Source organism: Malania oleifera, chromosome 6 (genome assembly GCF_029873635.1).
Source record: "Malania oleifera isolate guangnan ecotype guangnan chromosome 6, ASM2987363v1, whole genome shotgun sequence".
NCBI classification, from domain to species: Eukaryota; Viridiplantae; Streptophyta; class Magnoliopsida; order Santalales; family Ximeniaceae; genus Malania; species Malania oleifera.
In genome coordinates this window covers 43,129,302-43,154,283 of record NC_080422.1, presented here as the reverse complement: position 1 = coordinate 43,154,283, position 24,982 = coordinate 43,129,302, and the positions used below count along the sequence as shown (strand labels likewise).

Below are 24,982 nucleotides of genomic sequence, written 5' to 3'. Positions count from 1 at the left end.
CAATGTCTTGCCATTTCCCATCGTTTGCGCTTCCCTTCCCCATGTGCAAGAAGTTCCTTAACAACCTACGAGAGTCATTCCTCAGAAAGCCTTAGGACACCCGCTTAAACCAACCCTTAACACTGCCACAACCCATTCAAAGAGCATTTATCCTGCAACATTTGTAGAAAAAAGAACTGTTATCGAACAAAAGATCTAGCAATCTCTTGTACTCAGCTCCCCCCCTTGAATCAGGTGTATATTATTTGATTTGAGAGTAGAAGACAATATCTTTTTCCTGGAATAACCAATAGAAATATTCCCTTTAGTGGTGAAGGATAGTAGTGACTTAAGACAAATACCAATAGGAGTTGGATCATACATTGCTATGAAGCATCCTAAAAGCAGGAAAACTTACTTTCACGTGGCAAGATTAACCATTTTACCCTTATGAGATTTAAAAAGTCTTGTTTGCTGTTGTCAAGGCGTCCGCTTTTCCTTGAAGGAATAGAACAAAGGGACGACCAATAAAACTCTTTCGAAGTCACATATCTTCTTTCATGCTACCTATTCAACATTATAAAAGAGCATCCTTGGCCAACTCCATCATTTGTTTTCATAAAATTTAATAACATTTATATTACTTGAAATGCATAATTCAAATGTCAAATGATTATTGGAGTTGACAAGAATAGGAGATAAAGGCATTCCATCGTCATGAAAGAAAAGAAAGGTTTTTTTTCTTCCAATCTTTATTTTGAACCAGGTCTAGGCTAGTTGTTCTAACCTTTAAAATATTTTTCCATATGCTTGAAATGTTTAGATTTGGCTTGACTTTTATTTTTTTAAACATATTGTTAGGGATGAATTCTTTTAAATTAGAAAAAGTTTGAATTGCTTTTACTACTTACCTAAATGAAATAATGATTAAATCATCATTGCTCTATTGATGCAATTGCCTAAATTTAGCATCGTAGCTATTAAAAATGTTTCTATATTAAAAGGCATATGCATTATCAATTTAAAATTAATTTTAATAATTTCTAGATATTTTTTTTTAAATTAAAATTAATCATAAATAAATTTAATTTTAGTAATTTTAAAATTATTTTAAATATATTTTATTTTTTTAATAAAAAATTATACTCTTTTTTTGGGTGAAAAGTTGCCTTCTCATTTGTAATTTTGTTAAAAAACAACTAATTATTCCTGGCTTAAAAGAAAATGCAGAAATAAATATCAAACGCGGCGTCGTCAATACGGGAAGGTCAAGGCGTAGTCCAGCACGACCTGCCCCTCTGCTGGAACGATCGAGCTGGTGAGTTTTCACTGCATTTCTAGTTCCAGGTGCTTTCTAGTCAAGCAAGCGTCGATTCAGAGTGCGAGTGCGAGTGCGAGTGCGTGCTTTGGTGGTGAAGATAATGGCGGAATCAAACATGGTACACTCGCCGGCGGTCACGTATTTCTCCGTTCTCTCGCTCCTCAGTCTCTGCCCTCCCTTTGTCATTCTTCTGTAAGCCCCTACAAGCTTCCTTTGTTCGTTCACTTGATATTTCAATTTGCACATCTTATGATTTCTTGTGGTTAATTTCGATTTATGCTAAAAAAATTTATATTCTCTCGATGGTAGATTCAGCAATGTCTCACGATTGTAGATTCCATTGTGTCCTGGAAGTTGTTCTCATGTTTGGATCTTTTGCTTTCTAGATTTGTTTTTGAAACTTATTGTAGGAATTATGTGGATCTAGTCAGGTAATTACAATATTCAGACACTTCGGATCATATACTTTTATTTCAATATGCTGATACTTTGTGCAGATGGTACACAATGGTCCATGCCGATGGGTCTGTTTCCCAAACTTGGGATTACTTGAAACAGCATGGACTACGGGGGCTTATAAACATTTGGCCAAAACCCACTGCTGTAGCATGGGAGATTATTGCCTGTTTTGCAGCATTTGAGGCTGTACTCCAGCTATATCTACCGGGAAAAAGAGTTGAGGGCCCAATTACTCCTGCAGGGAATAAACCTGTCTACAAGGTACCATATTCTTATTGTTAGATATGGAAGTGTTATCAATTATGGTGTCCCTATGCTTATACATAATTATTAGATGGTTATATTGATAAAATATTGGCGTTGATCTTTCCACAAAAGGATAAATTTTCGAAACATAGTACATTGACTTTGCTTGTAGTCACTTATTACGCTGCCATTCACAGTATTATTTCTCGTGCTTATGCAGGCTAATGGTTTGGCTGCATATGCAGTAACATTGATTACTTATCTTGCCCTTTGGCGGTAAAGAATTTCTTCATTATAGCCATTTTTTATTCTTTTCAATTTTCTTTAGAGCCTGATATTTTTATTTTCTAGTATGGTCTTGTAGAGGTGCTGATATGCTGCTGACTGTGACTGATGCATGTACTTTTACTCCCTGGGATGATTTTTTTTTTCTTTCTTTAATTTTTTTATTTATTTTGGGGCTAGAACACAGGATCTTTCTGGTTGAGTCTTTCCATCCATACTTAAGTTTTTCTTCAGTATCTGTGCGGTTTATTAATGATAGAAGCTCTCATGCTATTATTTATAGGGCTGATAATTGGTATTATAGTTTCTTTCTTTTGTTCTTTTTGTTGATGCATGAAGTATTATTGGAATCTTGGGCTTCCTTCCATCTGATAAATAATTATCCTAATATTTGCATGGCATGGAACTATTCTTATTTTTGTATCTCTGAAAAAATGGGATCCCAAGCCTTTTTTTGTCCCTTACACTTGCTTTTCTCCCCAGTTTTTTCCTGCCTTTTTATGTTTCCACTTGCATATTATTTCAACAGTCATTATGGAACTGGTCACCCTTATCCTTTTACTCGTCTGTGTGCATCTATGTTCATCCATATCGTGTTTGTCATTGTCCTGTTTTATGTGTCTTGTGTGGCATCTGTGCATGCATGCTTTGTTCTTCTTTCTATATTTTTATAGGCTAGTAATTACCTGTCTGGTTTTATTGGACAATGTGCCATCAATCAAGTTGATGTTTTTATTTGTCTTCTGGTTTTCAGGTTTAGAATATTCAACCCTGCAATTGTGTATGACCATTTGGGAGAAATTTTTTCAGCTCTCATTTTTGGAAGCTTCATTTTTTGTGTTTTCTTATACATAAAAGTAAGTATCTATTATTAGTTGTCAAAAAAAAAAAAAAAAAACGAAAAACAAAAGTAGGTAGCTATGATTCTTTTTGTTCATGCAAAGTCTGTTTATGTTTCTATTTCTCATTCTTTATGTCTACAAGGGTCATGTGGCGCCGTCTTCCTCTGATTCTGGTTCATCTGGGAACATCATAATTGATTTCTATTGGGTGAGCATCTTCGGCACTCTAGTTTTAGAATTTATACATGTATTTATCTTTTCATGTGGATACAGAATTATGTGATATGCGAAAGAGTAGAATTAGAATTGGGGAAAATGGAGGACTTTGTTTAATAAGCTTTTAAGTTTATTATCAATTAAAGTTTTAAAAATTAATTGAACAGGTTAAAGGAAATAGATTTTTTTTCTCTTAATTTAATGGAAATTGCTTGATGACATGGTAACACAGTGGCTGTTACCCTTTCTGGCCTCAGATTCGTCTACAGTGTGCTGTTATTTCAATGATTTCATAATTTAGGTGCCAGTTCCAAACATGGGACTTTGAAACCTTGCTTTCTCCAGCATTTATATATGATTGCAAGGGATTCCTCTTCCCATACCTGGTGTTCAGAAGGTTAAACTGAATTGAAAGGGAAGATGATAAGCAGAGACCTCTAAGTATATAGTTAAGGTTATTTTAAAAGGTTATTGGGCCAGACATACCTTTTTGTTTCTTTAAATTATGCATGCATTTCATAAGAGCATAGTTTGAATCTTAAATGTATTTATAATGCGTGGTGATACAAGGTTTTGGTCCTTTTCAGTACATGTTATGGGGCAATTCAAAATATGTGAAACATCTATGTTTATTGGGGGAGGGAGGGTGAGTGGCGGCTTGGGGTATCTTGCAAGACTTCTGAGAATGTGTTGTTAGGAATGTTACCTATTTGGGAACTCATGTGAATCCTACATGGCAGGTATCTTGAATTCCTTGGGAACAAATAGCCCCAAAATGTGGATGTTTACAGAACTCGAGGTAATCTTGGATTCCCGTCGAATCAACTTTATGGGACCAAAGTATCCCTACCATTTCATTGCCCTTGAACAAATTTGCCCCTTATTGTTGATTAATAATAATGCCACTCAATTGGGTTTTGTGTGGGTGTGGGGTGGAGGTGGCTCTCTCGCTCTTGCTATCCCGTCTCTCCTCTCTCCTTTTTCGAAGCTCTTTTTCACTTTTTAATTTGTTTACCTATGATATTTTCATCCTATGATAAACGATGGGCCTTTAATGGGGCGAAGGCCCACTGTGGATTTTGAAAAACCAGATTCATAAATTGCTGGGCCTTTAAATAAGACCTATTAATCTGAAGTACTTAAGAGGGCTATTGGACCTCAGGAATCAGGGATCCATTTTAGCAGGTTTGGAGAATGTTCCTGTATTTGAGGATGCGGAGTGGGTAAGGAACAGCAGTATAAGGACGGGATTCTAACTACTGTTGTGGAGGAGATTTACTGGAATAACTTAGAAGTTTGTTTGGATGGGAAGGACTTAGAGGCACAACAATTGCTGGATAAGATGGGTCTATGGTTGTTTGATCCTAGAGGTAATGAATTTCAATTGGATGGGGTTAAAAGCAAGATGAAGAAGGGACAGCAGGAATCAGCAGTGTGGTTCAAAGGGGTGGCTTTCTCATCTAGTTCTTTCACGTGTTTTCTTTTTCCCTTTTCTTTTGCTGTTTTTTTTATTTTTTTATTTTTTATTTTTTTATTGAGGATTTCTTGTTCTTTCTTTTAAATTGTAATTTCTTCCTCTATCTTAATACAAATTTTATATATAATAATATTATCATTATTATTATTGTTATTTTTCAATACTACTGCTACTGCTGCTGCTACTACTACTGCTGTTGCTACTGCTACTGCTACTGCAGCTACTACGAACAACAACAAATACAAGAACAATAATAATACTCGTTTTTGTTGCTGTTCTTGTTGTTGGTTTCTGATTATTATAACATATATTATTAAAGATCATTATGATTATTATTCTTATTATTATATACATCACATTACAAGAATGCAGGTACTATTATTATCATTGCAAGTCAAGGGTAGTTTGGTGATCTAGTTGCAATAACATTAGGATACTTATGCCAAATGCTCTAATCTTATATTCCCGAATCCTGTTGAGTGAAGCGAACAAAAATATTCTTGTGATATAGTAATCCTTTTCCCCACAGAAGCCAAGAAAGTGATTCCAGAAGGGCATTTAGGATTAATCAGAGCCAAATATGCCCCCTTAGATACACATGGCTTTGTTAAGGGTTTTGGATCTATATCCAGTGTAGTTAGTATTGGATGCATATGTGGGTGTAATTGACTATAAAATAGAGGAACTCATTCCTAGATTACTATAATTCATTGGAATGCACTGTGAATTTGCATTTTTGCTGCATGCTTATTTCTATGTTCGGTAAATATCTGTGTTGGGCAAGTTGTGTAACATATGTACAATCTTATCCTGGCGTAAAGAATAAGAGAAATTATTTGTGGATATTTTCAGCCTTTCCTCATGCCACAGGGTTAGGCAGTTAGATGAATCTTATACTTGTAAAATTACACGTGCTATCTGTACAACAGTAGAAGATAAGTTCTTTGTAAGATGGTTTTTAACTCGCCAAATTGAAATGCATATAAATTATCATGTCAAGTTAGGGTTGCAACATGCATGGAAAGTAGTTTCATTTTTTCTTTTAAGTTATGCTGTTTTTATTTTTTTTTTGGGGGGGGGGGGGGGGGGATGTTCCTAGTAAGATGTTATGTTTTTATTGATGCTTAGATCAACAGTAAGGTTGCTACTTTGTGACTAGTTGGTCACGGGTTAAGTCCAAGGAAACTGCGTCTCTGCTTAAAAGCAGGGATAAGACTATGTACACTGTGAAGATCCTCCCCCTACCCTTGCAAAGTAAGGAGCCTTCTAGCCCGATTTCACGAGCCAAGCTTGTTCTAGGCAGTATGCTTGCTTGTGATTGCTTGTCTTGTATGCATAAGATGGATTACAATCATGTACATGGTAGTATAGGTTCTTTCATTGAGTGTTCCATTGCCTTATTGTAAAATGGGAGTACAAATTCCCGGTCAATTTGATGTTCCTTAGTGCCAGAGCTAGAACATATGAAGTTCTTTAGCGGAGGTTGAGTGTTCATCAATCATTGTAAAACTTACTAGCATTTGTAAAGGTCTTTAGCCTACTTGCCTCCCCCGCTAAACACGCATTGCCTACAAAGGTTTTGTTAATGAATAATGTTGCTTCAATGTTTTGTCGTGTGATTGTTATTTGCTTAATGAATTTCTTATGGCTTCTACTGGTGCCACATGACCCTTCACAAGGTGTGAAGTGTTGGCTAGTGACACTCAGAGAGACCCTGTTTTATTGGGGGATCACTCTTAGTTTTAGAGTATTATTATTTAGGGAAGTAGTGTTTTAGTTTATTTTAATATTTTAAAATTATTTTCCTTGTTCTTCAAGCACCGTAAGCCTATAAAAGGCTTCCATGTATTAGTTTTAGGGAAAAAATGCATTGGCCTCCCCTAACACTCCCAAGTTTAGTCAAACCTCCTAATGCAATGTGCAAACATGAGCTATTTTATGTTCTAATTATTGTATTTTCGTTTCTTATTTTATTTTATTATTTTTAATACAAAACAACAACAACAACAACAGCACGAAGCTTTAACTCCCACTAGGTGGGGTCAACTATATGTGTCCTTCTCCGCCAATTCATCCAATCGAGGGCATTTTCCTCCACTAGCTTAAGAGCTATTAAATCCTTCCTCAGTACCTCATTCTAGGTTATTTTAGGCTTATCCCTACCCCTTTTAATACTATAAACTATAACTAACTCACTCATCCTCATAGGTGCACTACTAGACCTACATTTCATATGCCCAAACCATCTAAGTTGACCCCTCCTTTATCTTACCTTTGACCACTACTCTACGTAGTTTATTGCGTATATGCTTGTTCCTTAATTTGTCTTTTAATGTTATACCATTCATCCACCTTAACATTCACATTTTGACAATATTTACTTTTGTACATGTTTCTTATTTGCCCTACATTTTGAACCATAAAACATAGTTGACCTTATAACTGTCTTATAGAACTTTCCTTTAATTTTAAGGGTATTCTACGATTAGACAACATGCTCGACGCACTCCAATTTACCCAACCTACTTTAACTCTATATCTTGCATCCTCTTCAATGTCCTTTTTTGCTTGCATGATAGATCCAAGATATCGAAATCTGAAAGTGCTATTAATTTCATGATTATCAAGTTTAATCTTCTCTCTAATGCTCCTCCTTGCGTCACTGAAATTACATTTCATATATTTTGTCTTATTCCTACTTATCCCAAAACCTTTAGACTCTAAAGCGCAATTCTCCAAAATTTTAACTTCGATTCCACTCCGCTCCTACTTCCATCAATCAAAACAGTATTATATGCAAATAGCATACACCAAGGGATCTCGTTTTGGATATTCCTAGTGAGTTCATCAATCACCAAAGTAAAAAGATAAGGACTCGAAGTGGAACCTTGATGTATACCTATTGTGATTATAAATTCTCTAAATTTCCCTCCTCTGGTCCTAACGCTAGTCGTTACTCTATTATACATATCCTTAATGATCTCAGCACATCTATTGCATACTCCTTTCTTTTCAAAAACCCACCAAAGAACTTCCTTAGGTACTCTATTATAGGCTTTCTCTAGGTCAATACAAATCATATGCAAGTCCCTCTTCTTTTCCCTATTTCCATTTATCTTTTTGAAAGATAATTACAAGACCCAAGGGTTTTATCGTAAAGAAATTGGGGAAATTGAAAGAAAGGAAAATAGAAAGAGAAAATAGGGTTGATCACTTCGAGAGGATCTGCCTCCAAATCAGCCAAAGGTTATGAATTTTGTTATTGTTTGAATGAATAAGCCCTATAGAGATGCATATATATATATATTGGAGTAGGGAACCCTACTCTTATTAGGAATGTAAAATATCCCAATCCAATTCCTCAATGTGCTCAATCCTAATTGATTTGGAAATATTAACACATTAAATATAAATCCCAACATTAAATAGAAACCTAATATTAAATAAAATTCCAATTGATTTGGGAATTGTATCACATTAATTAGAAATCCCAATTGATTCGAGAATCATATCACATTAATTAGAAATCCCAATTGATTTGGAATCATAACATTAAATAGAGAATCCTAATTGTTTTGGGAATCCTAACACGTTAATCATAAATCCCAATTGATTTGGGAATACTACCATTCCCCCCTCCTTCAAATCAGCCTTGTCCTCAAGGCTGAGCAGTAAGAAACTTCGAGAGTTTCTTCTCCAAGGATTGATAAGTTTCCTAAGTTGCATCTTCAAATGGTAAGTGAGACCAATGAATTAAAACTTCTGTGATGTCTCAACTTCTACGTTTGACCACTAGACAGTCTAGAATTGCTTGTGGTTGCATTTGAATCTCACAATAGGTGCAACATTGGTCAAGTGGTGCTGCACAGTAATTTGCTCCTCTAACTTCTTTTAGAGGCAAAAAACCGTGAAAAATTAGATGTACCTTAGAATCTGTTGGTAAGTAAAAACAATAAGCAACAGGACCTATACATACTAGGATCTTATAAGGTCTATAGAACCGAGGAGTCAACTTCATTGAAGAACGAATAGTTATAGATATCTGTCTGTAGGGCTGTAGCCTGAGAAATACCAAATCTCCCACTGAGAATGCCCATGCCCTTCACTATTGTGCTTATCAGCTTGCTGTTTCATATGAGCTTGAGCTCAACAAGATTTTCCTTGAGGAGCTAAAACACTTTGTCTTGATCATGTAACTTTTTGTCAACTTGATCAATTCTGGATGATCCTGTTGAATACCTAGCAATAATAGGAGGCGGTCAACCATGAACAGCCTTGCATGGAGTCAACTTGATGGAGGAATGATAAGTGGTATTGTACCATCATTCGGCCTATGGGAGCCATTGCACCCAAACTTCGGTTTGTCACTAACACAGCAATGAAGATAAGTCTCCAAGCACCTATTAACAACTTCAGTTTGCTTATTTGATTGTGGATGATATGCAGTGCTCATATTCAATTGTGTTTCTTACAAATGGAAAAACTCCTTCCAAAGTTTATTGGTAAAAACTTTGTCGCGATCACTGATAATAGATTGAGGAATTCCATGCAACTTGACTATATTCTCAACGAAAGTACGAGCAACACTTATAGCAATATAAGGGTGAGTTATGGCACAAAAATGAGTATATTTTGTGACATGGTCTACGACAGCAAAAATAATAGATTTACCATAAGAAGATGGTAGTCCCTCAATGAAATCTATGGAGATATTAGTCCAAGCTTCTTTTGGAATAGGAGGAGGCTGTAGCTAGCTTGGATTCACCATGGACAAACATCACATTCTGCCATAAACTTTTTGATTTCACCCTTTATTCCCTTTTAGTAAAATTCCTGAGAAATGCGCTTGTAGGTTCTAAGAAACCAAAATGACCTATAGCCGGTGATATGTGTAATTCTTGCAGTATGGTTTGCTTGTGGGCTGAATTAGGTAGTAATAAAATCCTCCTTTTATATAGTAAGTTTAAAGAGTCCTAAAAGTAAGGAGGAAATGAAGTTGGCTCTTCTTGTAGCTTTTGGATAATACCTCAAGTCTTCGAATTTTGCCACCATTCCTTCATGATCTGTTCAAGAGTATTACATGCCTGTACCGCTGTACATAAATAGCTATAAGTTCAACTTGTTCAGGAAGTCGTGAGAGTGCATTTGCCACCACATTCTTGACTCCTTGTATTCTCATGGTCATAGCCAAACTTAGTGACCCACAATGTTGTTCCATGGAAGATATTTGTTGCTCCAAAAAATATTTAAGGTTCTTGTGATCAATTCATATTTAGACGTGCTCCAATTAAATACAGTCTCCACTTTGTAACCGCTTGCACAATGGCTAGCAACTATTTGACATACAAGCCGATGTGGGATGGAGAAAGAGCCTTACTGGTAAAAGCAATGGGCATCTATCTTGCATTAAAATTTCACCAATGCGAACTCCTAATGCATCAGACTCATTTATAAACACCTTGTTGAAATTTGGCAAGGCAAGAACTAGTGTGGTGGAGAATGCATGCTTAAGCTTGATAGTTCATCGAGATGTCTTGAACAAGTTTATTCCTTGGATTTGGCATCAGGGAACACCACTCACTATACTAGATTTAGCCAATTCGGGTGCGGATGGGGATTCTCAACGTCCTCAGTCCATTTGAATGCATCCTTTTTTAGTAGAGCAGTCAGTGGAGCACTAATATTTCCCTAATCCTTAACAAACTTGTGGTAGTAAGTAGTCAACCCCAAAAATCCTTGCATCATTTTGATTGTTTGTGGAATTGGCCAGCCTATCATCACTTGTAGTTTAGAAGGGTCAACTGAAACACTTTCTTGGGAAATAATATGCCCAAAGTTTCCAGCTTGTGCTCGAGCAATGCATTTAGATTTCTTGACAAGCAGATGATGCTCACAAAGAGTGGTGAGTACAGTTCACAAATGACATAAATAATCGTCTAGAGGTGAGCTACATATTAGGATATCATCAAAAAATACAAGAACAAACTTACGTAGGAAAGGTCGGAAAATGTCATTCACGAGACTTTGAAAAGTTGAAGGTGGATTGGTTAACCGGAAAAGCATAACCAAGATCTCGTAATGGCCACCGTGAGTTCTAAATGCAGTCTTCTGAATGTCATCCTCATGTACCCGAATCTGGTGATAACTTGACCTCAAGTCGAGTTTGGTGAATTGCTAGACACCTCCTAACTCATCTAACAATTCATCCACAACAGGGAGAGTAAATTTATCCTTCACAATGTTCTTGTTTAGTGCTCGATAATCAGCACACATTCACCAAAATCCATCCTTCTTCTTCACCAATAAGACAGGTGAAGAATATGGACTGACACTTGGTTGAATTATGTCAGCATCTAACATTTCTTTTGCTATCTTTTCTATTTATGCTTTTTGAAGATAAGGATAGCGTCATAGCAATAAGGATGGACGTTAGTAGGGACACTACCTAGCAATAAAGGAATGCAGTGATCATCTGTTCGCTAAGGTGGCAATCCTTGTGGCAATACTTGTGGCTCTGCAAATAGGTCACTAAATTTTGAAATAAGAGATTCTAGCCCTTTATCCTGGCTAAATTGATGTTGTAAGCCCCGTAATGCTCGCAGTTGTACAAGGCAACCATGTTGCTCCATTTTAAGGAGCTTTTCCATACGATGGCTTGAAACTATAGTTATGTTACCATAATATTTGTCTTTAAGAGTCACTTTCTTGCCATTCACGATGAACTCCATAACCAGTTTAGAAAAATTCCAAGCTATATCACCTAAAGTCCTTAACCATTCAATACCCAAAACCACTTCATAGTCTTCTAGTGGTAGCAGAAAGAAATCAGCATGCAACCCATGATTTTTCATTGTAAGTTTAAGCTTTGAACATGCTAACATGTCAAGTTCCTTCCACCTACAACCTTCACATCAAAATTTTCACATTGCTCCACAGGATAGTCTAGCTGCTTAACAATTTTAGTGTCCATGAAATTATTAGTGCTACCATATCAAGTGAGATACTAATAGTTGGCATTTTAGAAGCATAAACTGAAGAAGTGATAGACTTATCATTATCATCAGATTCCATACCTTCCTGATTTGATTAAGGGGAGTCATCCGCAACCTCTTTTGGCTCCTCCACTGGTTCAATCATCAAGAGTCATCCCCTTTTGCAACAGTGCGCTCTATGGCACTTATCATCACAATGCCAACACAAACCCTTTGTAGTTTGCTCTTTAAGTTCCTCCTATGTCAATCATTTGTTTGGAGGATTATAAGGAGCAAGTAGCGTGATAGTGCTGTTGACATTTTGTTTTCTAATGGTCCTGTTAGAGTGATGTTGTTCTTCTCCCAACTTGTCTTCTTCTAATCATGCAAAAGAAATTGCAGTGGTCATAGTCCGTGGCCAGTGCAGTTTGACCTCATGTCGAATGTCAGGTAGGAGACCTCCAATAAAAGTACCCACGAGTTAGCTTTCATTCCAATCTTTAGTCTTGTTTGATAGTCGCTCAAATCGTGTTTGATACTCCAAGACAATGCTGGTTTGACATATTTTGGCAAGCTCTCCATCAATATGAGCAGATCCAGTGGGCCCAAATTGGACAAGTAATCTAGAAACAAATTCTACCCATGAAAGCATTCCATAACGAGCTTCAAACCAGTCATACCATTGAATAGCATCGCTATTCAGGCTAATAGAAGCAATCTCAACTTTAGATATTTCTGGAGTGTTGTGAAAGCGAAAGTATTTTTTCAGTCCTAGAAACCCAATTGTTAGGATCATAATTGTCCCACTGAGGAAGTTCCACCTTCATATGAGTAGGACCATGATCACGCTTTCCTTGGTAACCTCCTTCTCGCATGTCTGCTGTTCCCTACAGCTAACGTAGAGGAATTATCTTTTCTCTCTTTATAGAAAGATATAATGAGTAGTTTAGAGAGCGATGCTTGTATCCCTTCAAATTGAAGCTTAAACATATCGCTATGTTTAGCCTTTAGCCTAGCTTCCATTCGGGACTCTGCTGAATTTTTTGATGCCATTGCGTATAAGTGAAGATCAAGAATTCCAAGATTTTGCTTTTGTAAGCGGGTTAATGACATCCACAAGAATGCCAACTTTGATACCAAATGATAAGACCCTAGTGTTTTATCATAGAGACCCTACTGTTTTATCATAGAGAAATTGGGGAAATCAGAAGAAAATAAAATAAAAAGAGAAAATAGGGTTGATCACTTTGAGGGGATTTGCCTCCAAATTGACCAAAGGCTGTGAATTATGTTACTGCTTAAATGAATAAGCCTTATAGGGATACATATATATATATGGGATAGGGAATCCTAGCCCAATTAGAAATGTAAAATATCCCAATCCAAGTCCTTAATGGACTCAATCCTAATTGATTTGGGAATCCTAACGCATTAAATAAAAATCCCAACATTAAATAGAATCCTAACATTAAATCAAATTCAAATCTCAAATAACTTTGGAATCATAACACATTAATTAGAAATCCCAATTGATTTGGGAGTCCAAACACATTAATTAGAAATCCCAATTGATTTAAGGTTTTTACTTTCTAATTTTTGCTTTCTAGGTCCCAAAAATTGTAATTGCAAATTTGCAGTGCAGACCGCAGACCGAATGCCTTATCAGTATTTTTGGCTCGGATGGGGTCTGTGCCTCTTCAGTTCAGGGCTGCTTCATGCCTTGGCATTTGGGCCCTGCATGGTTGCTGGTTGGGCTTGGGATTTGGGACTTGGACTGGGTAAATTGGCTAAATTGTATAGGCCCTTTTCTTAATGGATCAGGTGGATTTCAGGCAGATATAACCTACCCAACCCATTGAACAAGATTTTAAAACCATGTCCAACTCATTTAACATGTGGATTGGATATGAGTCAGTTTTAGGCAGATTAGATTAACGGATTTTATCCATTTCGCCATGTCCAAGGCTAGCTCTACAAGAAGATGGGTCCTTTTGCTGGTCATTTCATCTCCATGACAAATTAAAATTTTCTAGTTTATGTTACAGAGATATAGGGTTCTCACTTGTCTGGGGTTTGTCACTGGAATTGAAGTCCTGAAAGGAGCATCTTCCTTTGAAATCACCCATACACCAAGGTCCTACACACGCACACATCCAGACTCCATGCCCAACCGCCATTAACAGTATTCTTCATTAACGGTCTTCTTCCCAAAATAAATAAAGAAAACCCACCATTAACAGCCATTGCCCTTGGGCAACAACATCATGACTTAAAACCACCATTCCAATCACCACCCAAATTGAATCAAAGCCCCATTTTGCTGCTGGTTACATGGGGAATAGAGGAAATAAAAATCAGTGATGGTCATTGCCCGCAGTTGAGGCAATTGCCAAGAAGAGATTTTTATATCTTTCTCAGCTCCTTTCTATCTCACTTCTAGCAATCATCATTGGTTACCGGCTGCCATGAAGTATGTGTTTCTCCCTTTGGTCAGCTTCAACAGCCTCCTGCCAGAAGGCATGAGGATTGAAAAGAAATTTCACTCATTCTCTCTCTCTCTCTCTCTCTCTCTCTCTCTCTCTCTCTCTCTCTCTCCCCATATGCAATGTGTTCAAGGCACAGCCCAGTTTTCATTGTCATAGATCACTTCATCAAGACATTCAATGTCGGAAGGTAGTTCAAGGTTTCGTTGCATGTCTTCTTCCTGCTAATTGCCATGGCTCTTTCCTTCATTTACTGGCCAAACCTTTACAAATCCATGTCTTACAGTGTTGGGTCAACCTGCAAATATTCCAGTACAAGAACAAGTTTTATAAGACTACTTAATATAGATGATTCCATTCAAATATAACATAGATAAAAATGTTAAAATAAAAAATCATTCACCCATTACTTTCCTCCACTGATGGGGGAGTTCATTGTAATTTTTGAAGTGCCAGGTTATTGTTATTATATTTTGCCTTTAAATTGTTTTGTACATAGGTCCTTTATCAAGTAGTATCACATTAGTAGACTCTGATACTGCCAGTGTCTTTACGGTTTTGAGAGTTTCAACTTTCTACTTAAATTGGCACAGTGCTCTGTTTGAGACGGTTGGCTATTGAATTTCTACTCAAAATTTCAGGGTTCGTGGTTACAATTTAATTTTCTGCCTTTGACCCTAATTGATTTCATTACACCGCTGTCTTCACCAATTAGTTGCTAAACCTATTTGTCTGTCTGTCACACCAAATTGACCCCATCAGAATCTTCAGTTTTGCAATCTTCGCTGCTGTTTGACCTACCTATTTCATTCTTGTGCAGCCACAAGCCCTTGAGTTGTCATCAATGCCTTTGATTGAACAAATCCACAATCGGTATAAGAGACACCTCCAATTGAGCAAATCCAGGCTGATTTTCTTCATCTTTGGCAACCAGAGAGAGTGACTTTTCTTGTTACCCCCTTGGCTGTCTTTGCTGAGCTAGAGATGCAAAGCCTTTTTATTGGAGTTTGTGCTATTACTCCTTGGTCAAGTGACAGGCGAGCCGGTCTCTACTTTTATGTGGATGATCTAGGTATACAAGTATACGACACAAACTCAAACCCACAAAATATTTCTTCTACTTCTTTAGCTAATCCAATCCTCTTATCCCAATCGCTTGCTCCACCTGCTTCTGTAATAGTATTTAATAGGCCCCTTATTAGCCCTATTTCATCCTTAATTGAAACCCCAAGCCTATTAGTTGTCTTACTCATTCTTACATATACGACTTCTCTTGCATGCCAACATGGAAAAAATAGCAAAAGAAAATGGTGACAAAGCACCATTCTGTTGCTTAAAAAATCGCTGACATGCACAATAGGAAATGAATAATAGAAAAGCAGATGAAGAATCAACCTCCCAGGTAGCTACTCACTATCTATAAATCTCTTCTTGGCATGCTTGCCACCACGCACTCATCTAGCAACGTGGATTAAGGAACTAATATTACTTCACCTGAATTGATGAAGGAGATCTAGAAACCTTATTTGTTTGGTTAGACCAAATTGAGAACCTTTTCGCTTGTGAAGGGCGGTTAAGCCGAATGAAATCTTATGAGAAATATCATGGAAGGGGTTGATTCAGCCATGATCCAGAGATGTATTCAAGGTTGTGCACGCTAACTTAGCGTGATAAAAAATATGGAGAAACTCAAAATTTTCTACTGGTATTCTTTTGAGGAAGATGAGTGATGATGCATTATTCAGTTCATTGGTGCTCTTTAGTATGTAAAACAAATCAAGTTGTAGTCGCATGAGTTTCATTCAGTAGATGAAGCCGCTGCTTTTTCTAGGCATGCAGAGTAAAAGAACAAATATTGATGGATACTTGCATTCCTACTGGAATTGTCCTAAGAAGAATTATATCAATGTTGCAGAAAACAAGGAAGATGAATGTGGAGATAGCTCTCCTAGATTATTGGCACAGTTGAATGTTCTGGAATATGGGTGAGCTGTGTAATGTTCTAGCAAGATTGTCTACTACTACTTGAAGCCAAGGTCTTTTTTCAAGTTAGGTTGATTTATGCAGTATGTGTGGAAATTAATTTAATTTATTTAGTATATTTTTGGAAGGGGAGTTTAAGCGCAACAGTAAGGTTGTTGCCGTGTGACCTGGGAGGTTATGGGTTCGAGGTGTGGAAATAGCCTCTTGCAAAAATGCAAGGTAAGGCTGCGTACTATAGACCCATTGTGGTCTGCCCCTTCCCCGGACCTCACATACGCAGGAGCTTTGTGCACCAGCCTGCCCTATATTTAGTATATTTTTGTTTGGGAAATATCTTTAAGTTTCTGAGGTATTCTTGTTTTGAAAAAAAGAAGTATTTATTTATTTATTTATTTGAGATTTTAAAATTATTTTTCCTTTTCTCCCAATATTGAAGCCTATAAAAGGCTTCTATGTATAAATTTTATTTAGAATCAATTTGAAATCAATTGTGGACGTCTATCCAGGATCATTGTGGCTGCAGACCCTTCTGTTGAGTGCATGTTTGTGCCATTGTCCAAATCAAATTATTGTTACCAATGCAATATTATTCTATAATGTGGGACTCATTTCATTTACTCTATTTCATGCTTATTTGTAATGCTTCATCTCTTATCATGTGCTTGCAATTACTGTAGGGTATGGAGCTGTATCCTCGGATTGGCAAGAATTTTGATATTAAGGTTTTTACAAATTGTAGATTTGGGATGATGGCTTGGGCAGTTCTTACTTTGACCTATTGCATAAAGCAGGTAGATGTTCTGGGAACGCTTTCTTCTTATAAACTGGTGCAGAACCCTTGTGCTGTATAGGAACAATGTAATAAAAATAATAAATTAAGATTTGATAAATTATTAAAAAATAAATAGACAAATGTAACCTAAACATGAAGGTCACAGATTTAAGTTATAAAAAGAGCCATCCAAACATAGGGATGAGGATGTGTACGTCATGCTCTCCCCATCAGGTGTTAATATTTTTTTTAAAATTGTGTTGAAACAAGTAAAAAGCATTAATGCTGCGTAAAAAAATGATATTTCCAAATATTGTTCAAATGGATAATTTTCTTTCAAAAAAAAAAAAAAAAAAAACAACATTTCAAATTGTTGAAACTGTAGTTAATTATAATTTTCACCCAATTTGTAAAGTAAAAATTACAAAGACAGTAGCATTGCGTAAATTACTAGATATGCTGTGCTGGATTAATTTGTTTTAGATGAAACCATATTAATATTTTCTATTCATAGTTTCTAGAAACCTTCAAGTAGCAATCCGCTGAATGATGCGATCTTAATTTTTTTGCAACATTTATGGAAACAATTTAGAAAATTATAATTGGAATTATAAAATATTAAAATTTCAAATTTCTTTTAGTTTGTTTCTAGTTTACTCGTGGAGTTGGTTTTATGAAAAATGGTGGACATGCAGTGGTGGAGCCAAATATTGTTGAGGGTAAATGTCTCAATTCAAGTTAACATATCTGTATATATATAGATAGAAGAATACAATATTGCAAATTATTTTGTGAACAAACATTTCCTTATCTTTTAAAAATCAGATAGTATATATATAGATAGAAGAATACAATAGTGCAAATTATTTTGTGAACAAACATTTCCTTATCTTTTAAAAATCAGATAGAACATTCTTAAGTACTAATATTTGCTTTCAAATTTTATGAAAATCTAGCATAGATTAACAATTAAAATATAATTCAGAATAACAACGTTTTATGATTGAAATTTTAGCACTGATAAGCGGGTTAACATTTTTCTGTATTTAATTTATAAAAGTAATTTTGTAGAAAAAACATCTTATTTAAGCGCAATTCAAAACATTCCTTAAAGAAAATAAATACAATCAAAATTAGATAAAATATATTTATAAAATCAATTTTAGATGTGTTAAAGTCTGAACCTAAAAAAGAAACTCTACTTAGCAAAAAAAAGAAAGGGCAATGTATATATGTAATGTGTATAGAAGCACAAATAGTGTTATGTACACAAATATTATTATCTTTTAGAACTAAGACAAGTATTTCTAAAAAAAATAAATAACTTTAATAATATTAGATAAATCTATTTATTTAACATTAGAAGCACCCTCCAAATAATAAATTTTAAATTTATTTAAATTTTTAAAAACTCATATAATGATCATTAAATAAACAAAAAATAACAATAATTAAGATTTTAGATAGAAAAAATCACAATTTAGAAATCGCTATAAAGTTATTAATATTTTTATGGGAAGAAGTCATATTTTGAGTTTTTTACAAAATAAAAAATGATGAAAAAATACTTAATTAATTATTTTTTATCTATAATGTTATGTAAATATTTAAAATTCAATATTTCTCATAATTATAATGAGAGTATTTGTGTCATATTAGATCTTATATTTTTAAAGATTTTTTTATGTCCCTATATTTATATGGCGTTATAATAGTTATCTCTCGTTTGTATTGTATAATCTTTAAAAAAGGTATTAATTTTTATAAATAATGATGAATATTCACACTTTAATATTTGTAAATGAAATCATGACAATATAATATTGAATCATTTTAGAAATATATCTAAAATTTATTTAAAATTATAAAAATATTTTACGCAATATTATTCATATACAATCATGTGCAACACACGTGACATATTGACTAATGTAATTGAAAAAGATATACAAGAATGATTGCTTCATTATAGACAGTGAAAGAAATGTTTTACTATCATTAATAATGGATCCATTGTTACGCTACAGAATTTCAAAGCAATAAATCTGTTAAAAGTAGCTGGAAGCATTATTCATTTTAGAATTGTGGTAAAAATAATTTGTAAAATTTTTTATTTTAAATATCTGTCACGCTATCAAAAAAAAAAATTAAATATCTGTCAAAAACAACTGGAAGAATTATTCATTTTAGAATAATTGTGGTAAAAATAATGTATATCATTTTTGTTTCTAAATACTATGACGTGAACAAATTGATGTCAGGTTTAGTGTTTTAAGCTTTTAGATGAAATCAACTAGAGAGAGAGAGAGAAAATTGATGCCTGGTTTACTGTCTTACACTTTAGATAAAGAGAGGGAGGGTCAAAATTTAAGAAAATAACATCTTATTTGTTAACTGTTTTTTTTTTTTGTCCTAACAGTATGAACAGAATGGGAGAATAGCAGATTCCATGCTTGTAAATACTGTGTTGACACTGGTTTATGTTACAAAGTTTTTTTGGTGGGAAGCTGGATACTGGAACACTATGGATATTGCACATGATCGAGGTTTTTATATGCTCCAACTCTTTTGTGTTTTATGTTTGATATGCTAGTTTTTTGAACCATTATTTTTAAATTTAAAAATGGGAGAGCATTCATATAACTCTTGGCCATTCATATCATATAGAAAATGAGGAAGAAATCCAATCCCCATAAATTGACATGGTAATTTCTTGATAAGAATAAATGGTTGAAACAAAAAGAAAAAGAAAATGGTCACATTGCTATTCATGTTTAATTTTTTCACTTTATACCATAATATCCCATTTTGCCTCCAGTCTGGGGCCTGCTCCTACTCCCTTTTGTGCATTGGATTTTTCAAAAAAAAAAAAAAAAATAGCATTGCAGAAGATTGAAAAAAAAAAACATTCTGTAAACAGCGAAAATGTTTTTTTTTTTTCAAATAACAATTATATGAATGTATGTGTGTTGCATTGTTGACAGATAAGTATGGCTGCTGGCTTTATCTGTTTGTATCCAGAGCTTTTGTGTATAATGCACTGCCTGATTTTCTTGACCTAGAACTTAGTGGCTAGAGCAGTTCAATTGTAGTGAACAAGAAATGAATACCATCTGATTATGCCCAAAGGATAATGCGGTAGTTGTAGCACAGCTTTGGGGTGTCGATTCCACAAGGAGATGGAAAAAGGAACACAAATGAGCAAATAAAAAAAAAATAGTAATGATTTTTAAAGAAAAAGACAACTGACTTCTTTTTAGAAAGATTTAAAACTAAGATTATTTTTATGGATGAAAAATCAAGTTTGCAAGAACCAAGGCATCAGGAATCCCTCTCACAAATCAGATAATCAATCTATTTTTAATCCCTTGGTTTTCTCAATTGGAGATTTCACATCCCAAATCCCCAATTGAAAGATATAGAATTATAAATCTTTGATAAATTCAAAAGTAAATTTTCTAAATATTATTCATCTCGTCAAAAACTCAAAAGCTATTAACTTTGTTAACAAAATCTAATGACGACAATATATGCGGAGCCAATATCGCAGCAGAGGAGTAATGTAACAAAATTAATAGTTTGTCTTGAACATATTCATGGATCCTTACAATTCTATGGAAAAAGCATGATTGAATACATGAAGAGATTCAGATATATGAATATTCAAGCGCAAAATAAAACAAATAATAATTGATGAACAACAAATAGAAAATATAAAAACATTGAAGAACAACAATATGGATTAAAAATAAATTAAAATACCTTTATTTGATCAAGTTCATCCCTAGCCAAGGTTAGGGAATTAGTTCCTCATAATAAGATGAATGAAAAATAAACTCTAAAGCGAACCTTCTCAAAATCCAGCCACCACCTCAAAATAAGAGTTTTTGTTTATATAGTTGCCTCCTCAAAACCCAAAAAACGGAATAATATAAAAAGAAAAACGCTAAAAAAATATCCTCTGGTTTTCGAGCTTGGGTTGCGGCTCACTTTTGACCCAGTAAATGTCTGGATTAGCGAAATACCATCTCACAATGAATTGTAGATCTTTTTGTAAGCTTTCCAATGCCACTTGAATCACACCAATCCGATATCAAATGAGAGAGTTATGAAAAAAATACCGAAATATGTTCAGGCTGTCTCTTAGCAAATTTCGGACTTGGATTGCGACCCACTTTTGACCTTATAAAAGTCTGAGTTAGCAAAAGGCTATTTCAGGATAAATTGTAGCCCATTATGTAAGGCTTTCAACCCAACTTGAATCGCCTAAAACCGACATCGGATGAGATAGTTATGATGAAAATACTGAATGGTGCGCAGAGACTCTTCCAAAACAGGATTATATCATATCCAATATTCTTTCCTCCAATCTAGGTGGTTGATCTTCTTCATTTATGTTAAGGGTTGATTTTCAAATCTTCTTAACTTCATTCCTATGATAAAATTCATTGAAAATTAATTAGAATTAAAAACTTTATAAAATGAAGATCAAGTCAGAAACTTACCACTAACATATTCAAATTGTCCTTATAAATTAGCAAATAAACAAGAAAAAGTAATGTTTAGAGTGCTCTTTTATGCACTCATCACCATCTCCTGATTTCCTTTTTGCTGCTGGAATTATTTTCTAGTATAGTGTTGCACTAAAAGTAAATTAAAATAAATTTTGTTCTTTTTTGGGTGTGGGGGACGTGTGCTGGAATTTCGTTTAGTTTAATCAGTCTGAACTTGAACCTTCTTATGTTACAATATTGACATTCCTTGTTAGAATCTAAGTATGTGTCTGTATTTACTTAATGAACAGCTGCATATATGCATGTGGACTTGCGCATGCATGTGCATGTGTTTAATGCTAGGGTGCATATTGTGTTCACTGCTTTTTAGCATTATAAGATTTTTTTTTTAGCTTGGGTAGTTTCATTTTCTTACTTTTTCTCCATCTTGACACTGATGATGAATAACTTCTAGGAGTTTAATGCTGTATTTGCATTTTGGCAGCTGGTTTTTATATATGTTGGGGTTGCTTGGTATGGATTGCATCTGTCTACACTTCCCCTGGCATGTACCTTGTCAGCCATCCTGTAAACCTTGGTACTAAGGTAGAAGAAAAAAAATTATGCCCATGTGTATTATTGTTCACTATTTATTTTAAGTTTTTATTTATTCATGTCTGAGACTTAGTTGTTGACCTTGTGAACCTTATGTTATGTGTTGATCTATCCTTGTAGAAACAAGTGATTCTTTTAAGTTATAGTTTTGAGAATAGAAGAATTCTTTTTCCCAGTAAGCCATCTCTTTTTGTTCATTTTGCCCATATGCAAATTGATTGGGGCATGTCAGTTTGATTGATGGCCTGACCTCATTGGCCAAAAAAACTGGATTTACACAATTTTCCTTGGATATATATATTTTTTTATTTTAAAGATAACTTTTTTTGTGTCTAATAATTTCATTTTTATTATTCCAGCTTGCCCTTTATATTCTTGTAGCAGGCATATTGTGCATATATGTCAACTATGATTGTGACAGGCAAAGGCAAGAATTTCGCAGAACAAATGGCAAGTGCTTGGTTTGGGGGAAGGCTCCATCAAAGGTGTCTGGTCTTGTCACTATTGCCACTTACTGCTAAATACAGCCACCTCCCATTTTGGGTCTATTTGAAAGTTTTCAAAAACTAAAATTTACATTTGGGATGATTTAATCATAGTTCAATTTTTTACAGATTGTTGCCTCGTACACAACCACGTCTGGAGGAACAAAATCCAGCCTTCTTTTAACCTCTGGATGGTGAGTTTTCTATTTTATTTTGAAAAGGTGCCATTGAAAGATAATAAGTACCTACAGAGTTATAAAGGGAACCATTTTTCCGGCCTTTTTTTGTTTTCAAAATTGCCATGATCTTTGACCGAATCTTGTGCTATGTAGATTTGTAGGGATAAATGTGCACTCTATATCACAGATTGCTCAGCCATCGGTGGCCTTTTTTTCTGGACATGTGGTTTTCCAACCACATAATTTAAAAAGACCTCGAGGCAAGTTGTCTTTGTTTCAACTTGTTACATTTTTCAATATTTGGTGCAGGTGGGGTTTGTCCCGTCATTTCCATTATATACCGGAAATATTAGCTGCCTTTTTCTGGACAGTCCCAGCTCTTTTCAGTCACGTAAGCAATTCTATTTTAGGATTAAATGCGATGTTTGCATAATTCTGGTGTCCCATGTAGCTTTTTTTCTTATTTTCTCTTATTGCTGTGGTGCTTCAGTTTCTGCCTTACTTCTATGTGATATTTCTTACCATCCTCCTTTTCGACCGAGCCAAAAGGGATGATGATCGATGTCGATCCAAGTAAGCAAATTACATTGTTTACTTATTATTAAAGCTGCCATTTGTCTTGAAAATGATTTACGACTTCTAGTAATTAGGAATTTGATGTGGTAAATGAGTATGGAATTGTTGCAGTTTGTTTTGACATGATCCTGCTTGCAGGTATGGAAAATACTGGAAGTTATACTGCGAAAAGGTTCCATATCGTATTGTTCCTGGAATTTATTGAGAAGATGGTGTATGAATTAATTAGCTGTGGTTTAATTTATTTTTCCATGGTGATATGCTAGAATATGGGTGACTAGCAAAGCAATATGTATGGTGTTTCCCTTCAATGCTCACCAGGTTGGCTTTACTAGGTGCTTGTAAGTTTTGATACTTCAGCAGCATGTGCTTTGTTGTGTAATATGGGAGCTTTACCTATTAAAATCTATAGAGAGACCTTTATTTATTGAATCTATCTGATTTATTTTGTCTCTCCATTTTTCCCTGAAGAGATGTTCAGCTTGGTTGAATAATTGGAACTGTAATCAAGCCTAGTCAAGTCCAATCTGCAGAATGCCAAGCTCAATTTGAGTCCACTTGCAAATCTGTGGCTTGAAACTCAACTCTAGGTCAACTGAGACTCTAGTTACTAAACTGGAGCTTGGCTTTCGAATGAAACATTATAAAATGAAACTCGAGCATGGCTTGATTTACATACATGTGTTTGCATGTGTGTAAAGCCTGTACAGTAAATACTATGGGGCTCAAAATTCAAATTCTATAGTTCTCACAGTTTGATTATACTCTTTAGTTTACTGCTGTCATAGGTTGGTGCAGTTTGGTTACTCTTAAAAACTTACTATTAATGGGAGGCCAGAGTAGAGCAATGAGGATATGGTAATTCATGGGTCTGCTAACTCCTTTCCCGCCGCAACCAATTTCATCCCAAAGCTTGAAATTTGAACTAGAGATTTCCAGTGTGGAAATTTTATGAGCCTTTTCGCAGTCTTGGACAACCAACTTAACTTGCCTACTGGTGATCTTGTTTCACTCACATGTTGACACGTGAAATTTGAAGCCTACGTCTTTGATCAACTGTAAGAAGAAAATAGAGAAAATGTAAGGAGACGTAGGGCTCCAGATACACGTGATGGCGTGTGAGTAAAACAAGACCACCACTATAGTGGTGGTACCCAAAATTTTCTTAGAAATTTTAAGCTACATGGCTGAAAAGCCATGCTTTAATCTTTTGGCATTGATCTGATCTTTGGCAAGTGAAGATGCCTAGGCATTTGACTTCTGAAGCGAAGGTCCTTTAAAAGGGTTTGAATGCCTCTTGCTCTTCATTTAGGGTTCATTCGTCACCAAAATCCCTTAACAACCACCGCTCAGATTTCTCCAATTTTGAAAAACAAGAGTGTCATGTTTGTAACTTGAATCCAAATGGTTTTTTTTTTTTTTTTTAAAAGAAAATCATGATTTATTTTATAAATTGCTTTAAAAAAAAAAGTGCAATTTCATGAATGTTATGTTTGGGAATATGGAATTTAAATCTTAAATGTACAAATTTGTGTTTTCTTTCAAATTCACATAAATAGTGAACCATTTAAAGAAAAGGTTTTTTTTTTTTTTTTTGGGA

The 24,982-nt window shown here is 34.9% G+C and overlaps 1 protein-coding gene across 1 annotated transcript; it reads left to right on the top strand.

Annotated features, from left to right (window-relative positions):
- Positions 1-1,158: 1,158 nt before the first annotated feature.
- Positions 1,159-23,814, top strand: LOC131158063 (7-dehydrocholesterol reductase). Its single transcript, XM_058112624.1, has 13 exons — positions 1,159-1,492; positions 1,798-2,020; positions 2,226-2,281; positions 3,045-3,147; positions 3,275-3,340; positions 16,940-17,053; positions 19,454-19,580; positions 22,033-22,133; positions 22,502-22,627; positions 22,757-22,821; positions 23,116-23,197; positions 23,297-23,379; positions 23,521-23,814. Exons 1-13 carry the CDS (start codon positions 1,401-1,403, stop codon positions 23,585-23,587), a joined length of 1,305 nt encoding a protein of 434 aa, XP_057968607.1. The 5' UTR covers positions 1,159-1,400; the 3' UTR covers positions 23,588-23,814.
- Positions 23,815-24,982: the final 1,168 nt, after the last annotated feature.

Excerpts from the sequence above, each read along its gene's own strand:
- LOC131158063 (XM_058112624.1), top strand. The coding sequence starts at position 1,401 with ATGGCGGAATCAAACATGGTACACTCGCCGGCGGTCACGTATTTCTCC. Across the intron at positions 19,581-22,032 it reads GGATATTGCACATGATCGAG|CTGGTTTTTATATATGTTGG; the intron begins GTTTTTATATGC and ends GCATTTTGGCAG. Across the intron at positions 22,628-22,756 it reads GGGGGAAGGCTCCATCAAAG|ATTGTTGCCTCGTACACAAC; the intron begins GTGTCTGGTCTT and ends AATTTTTTACAG.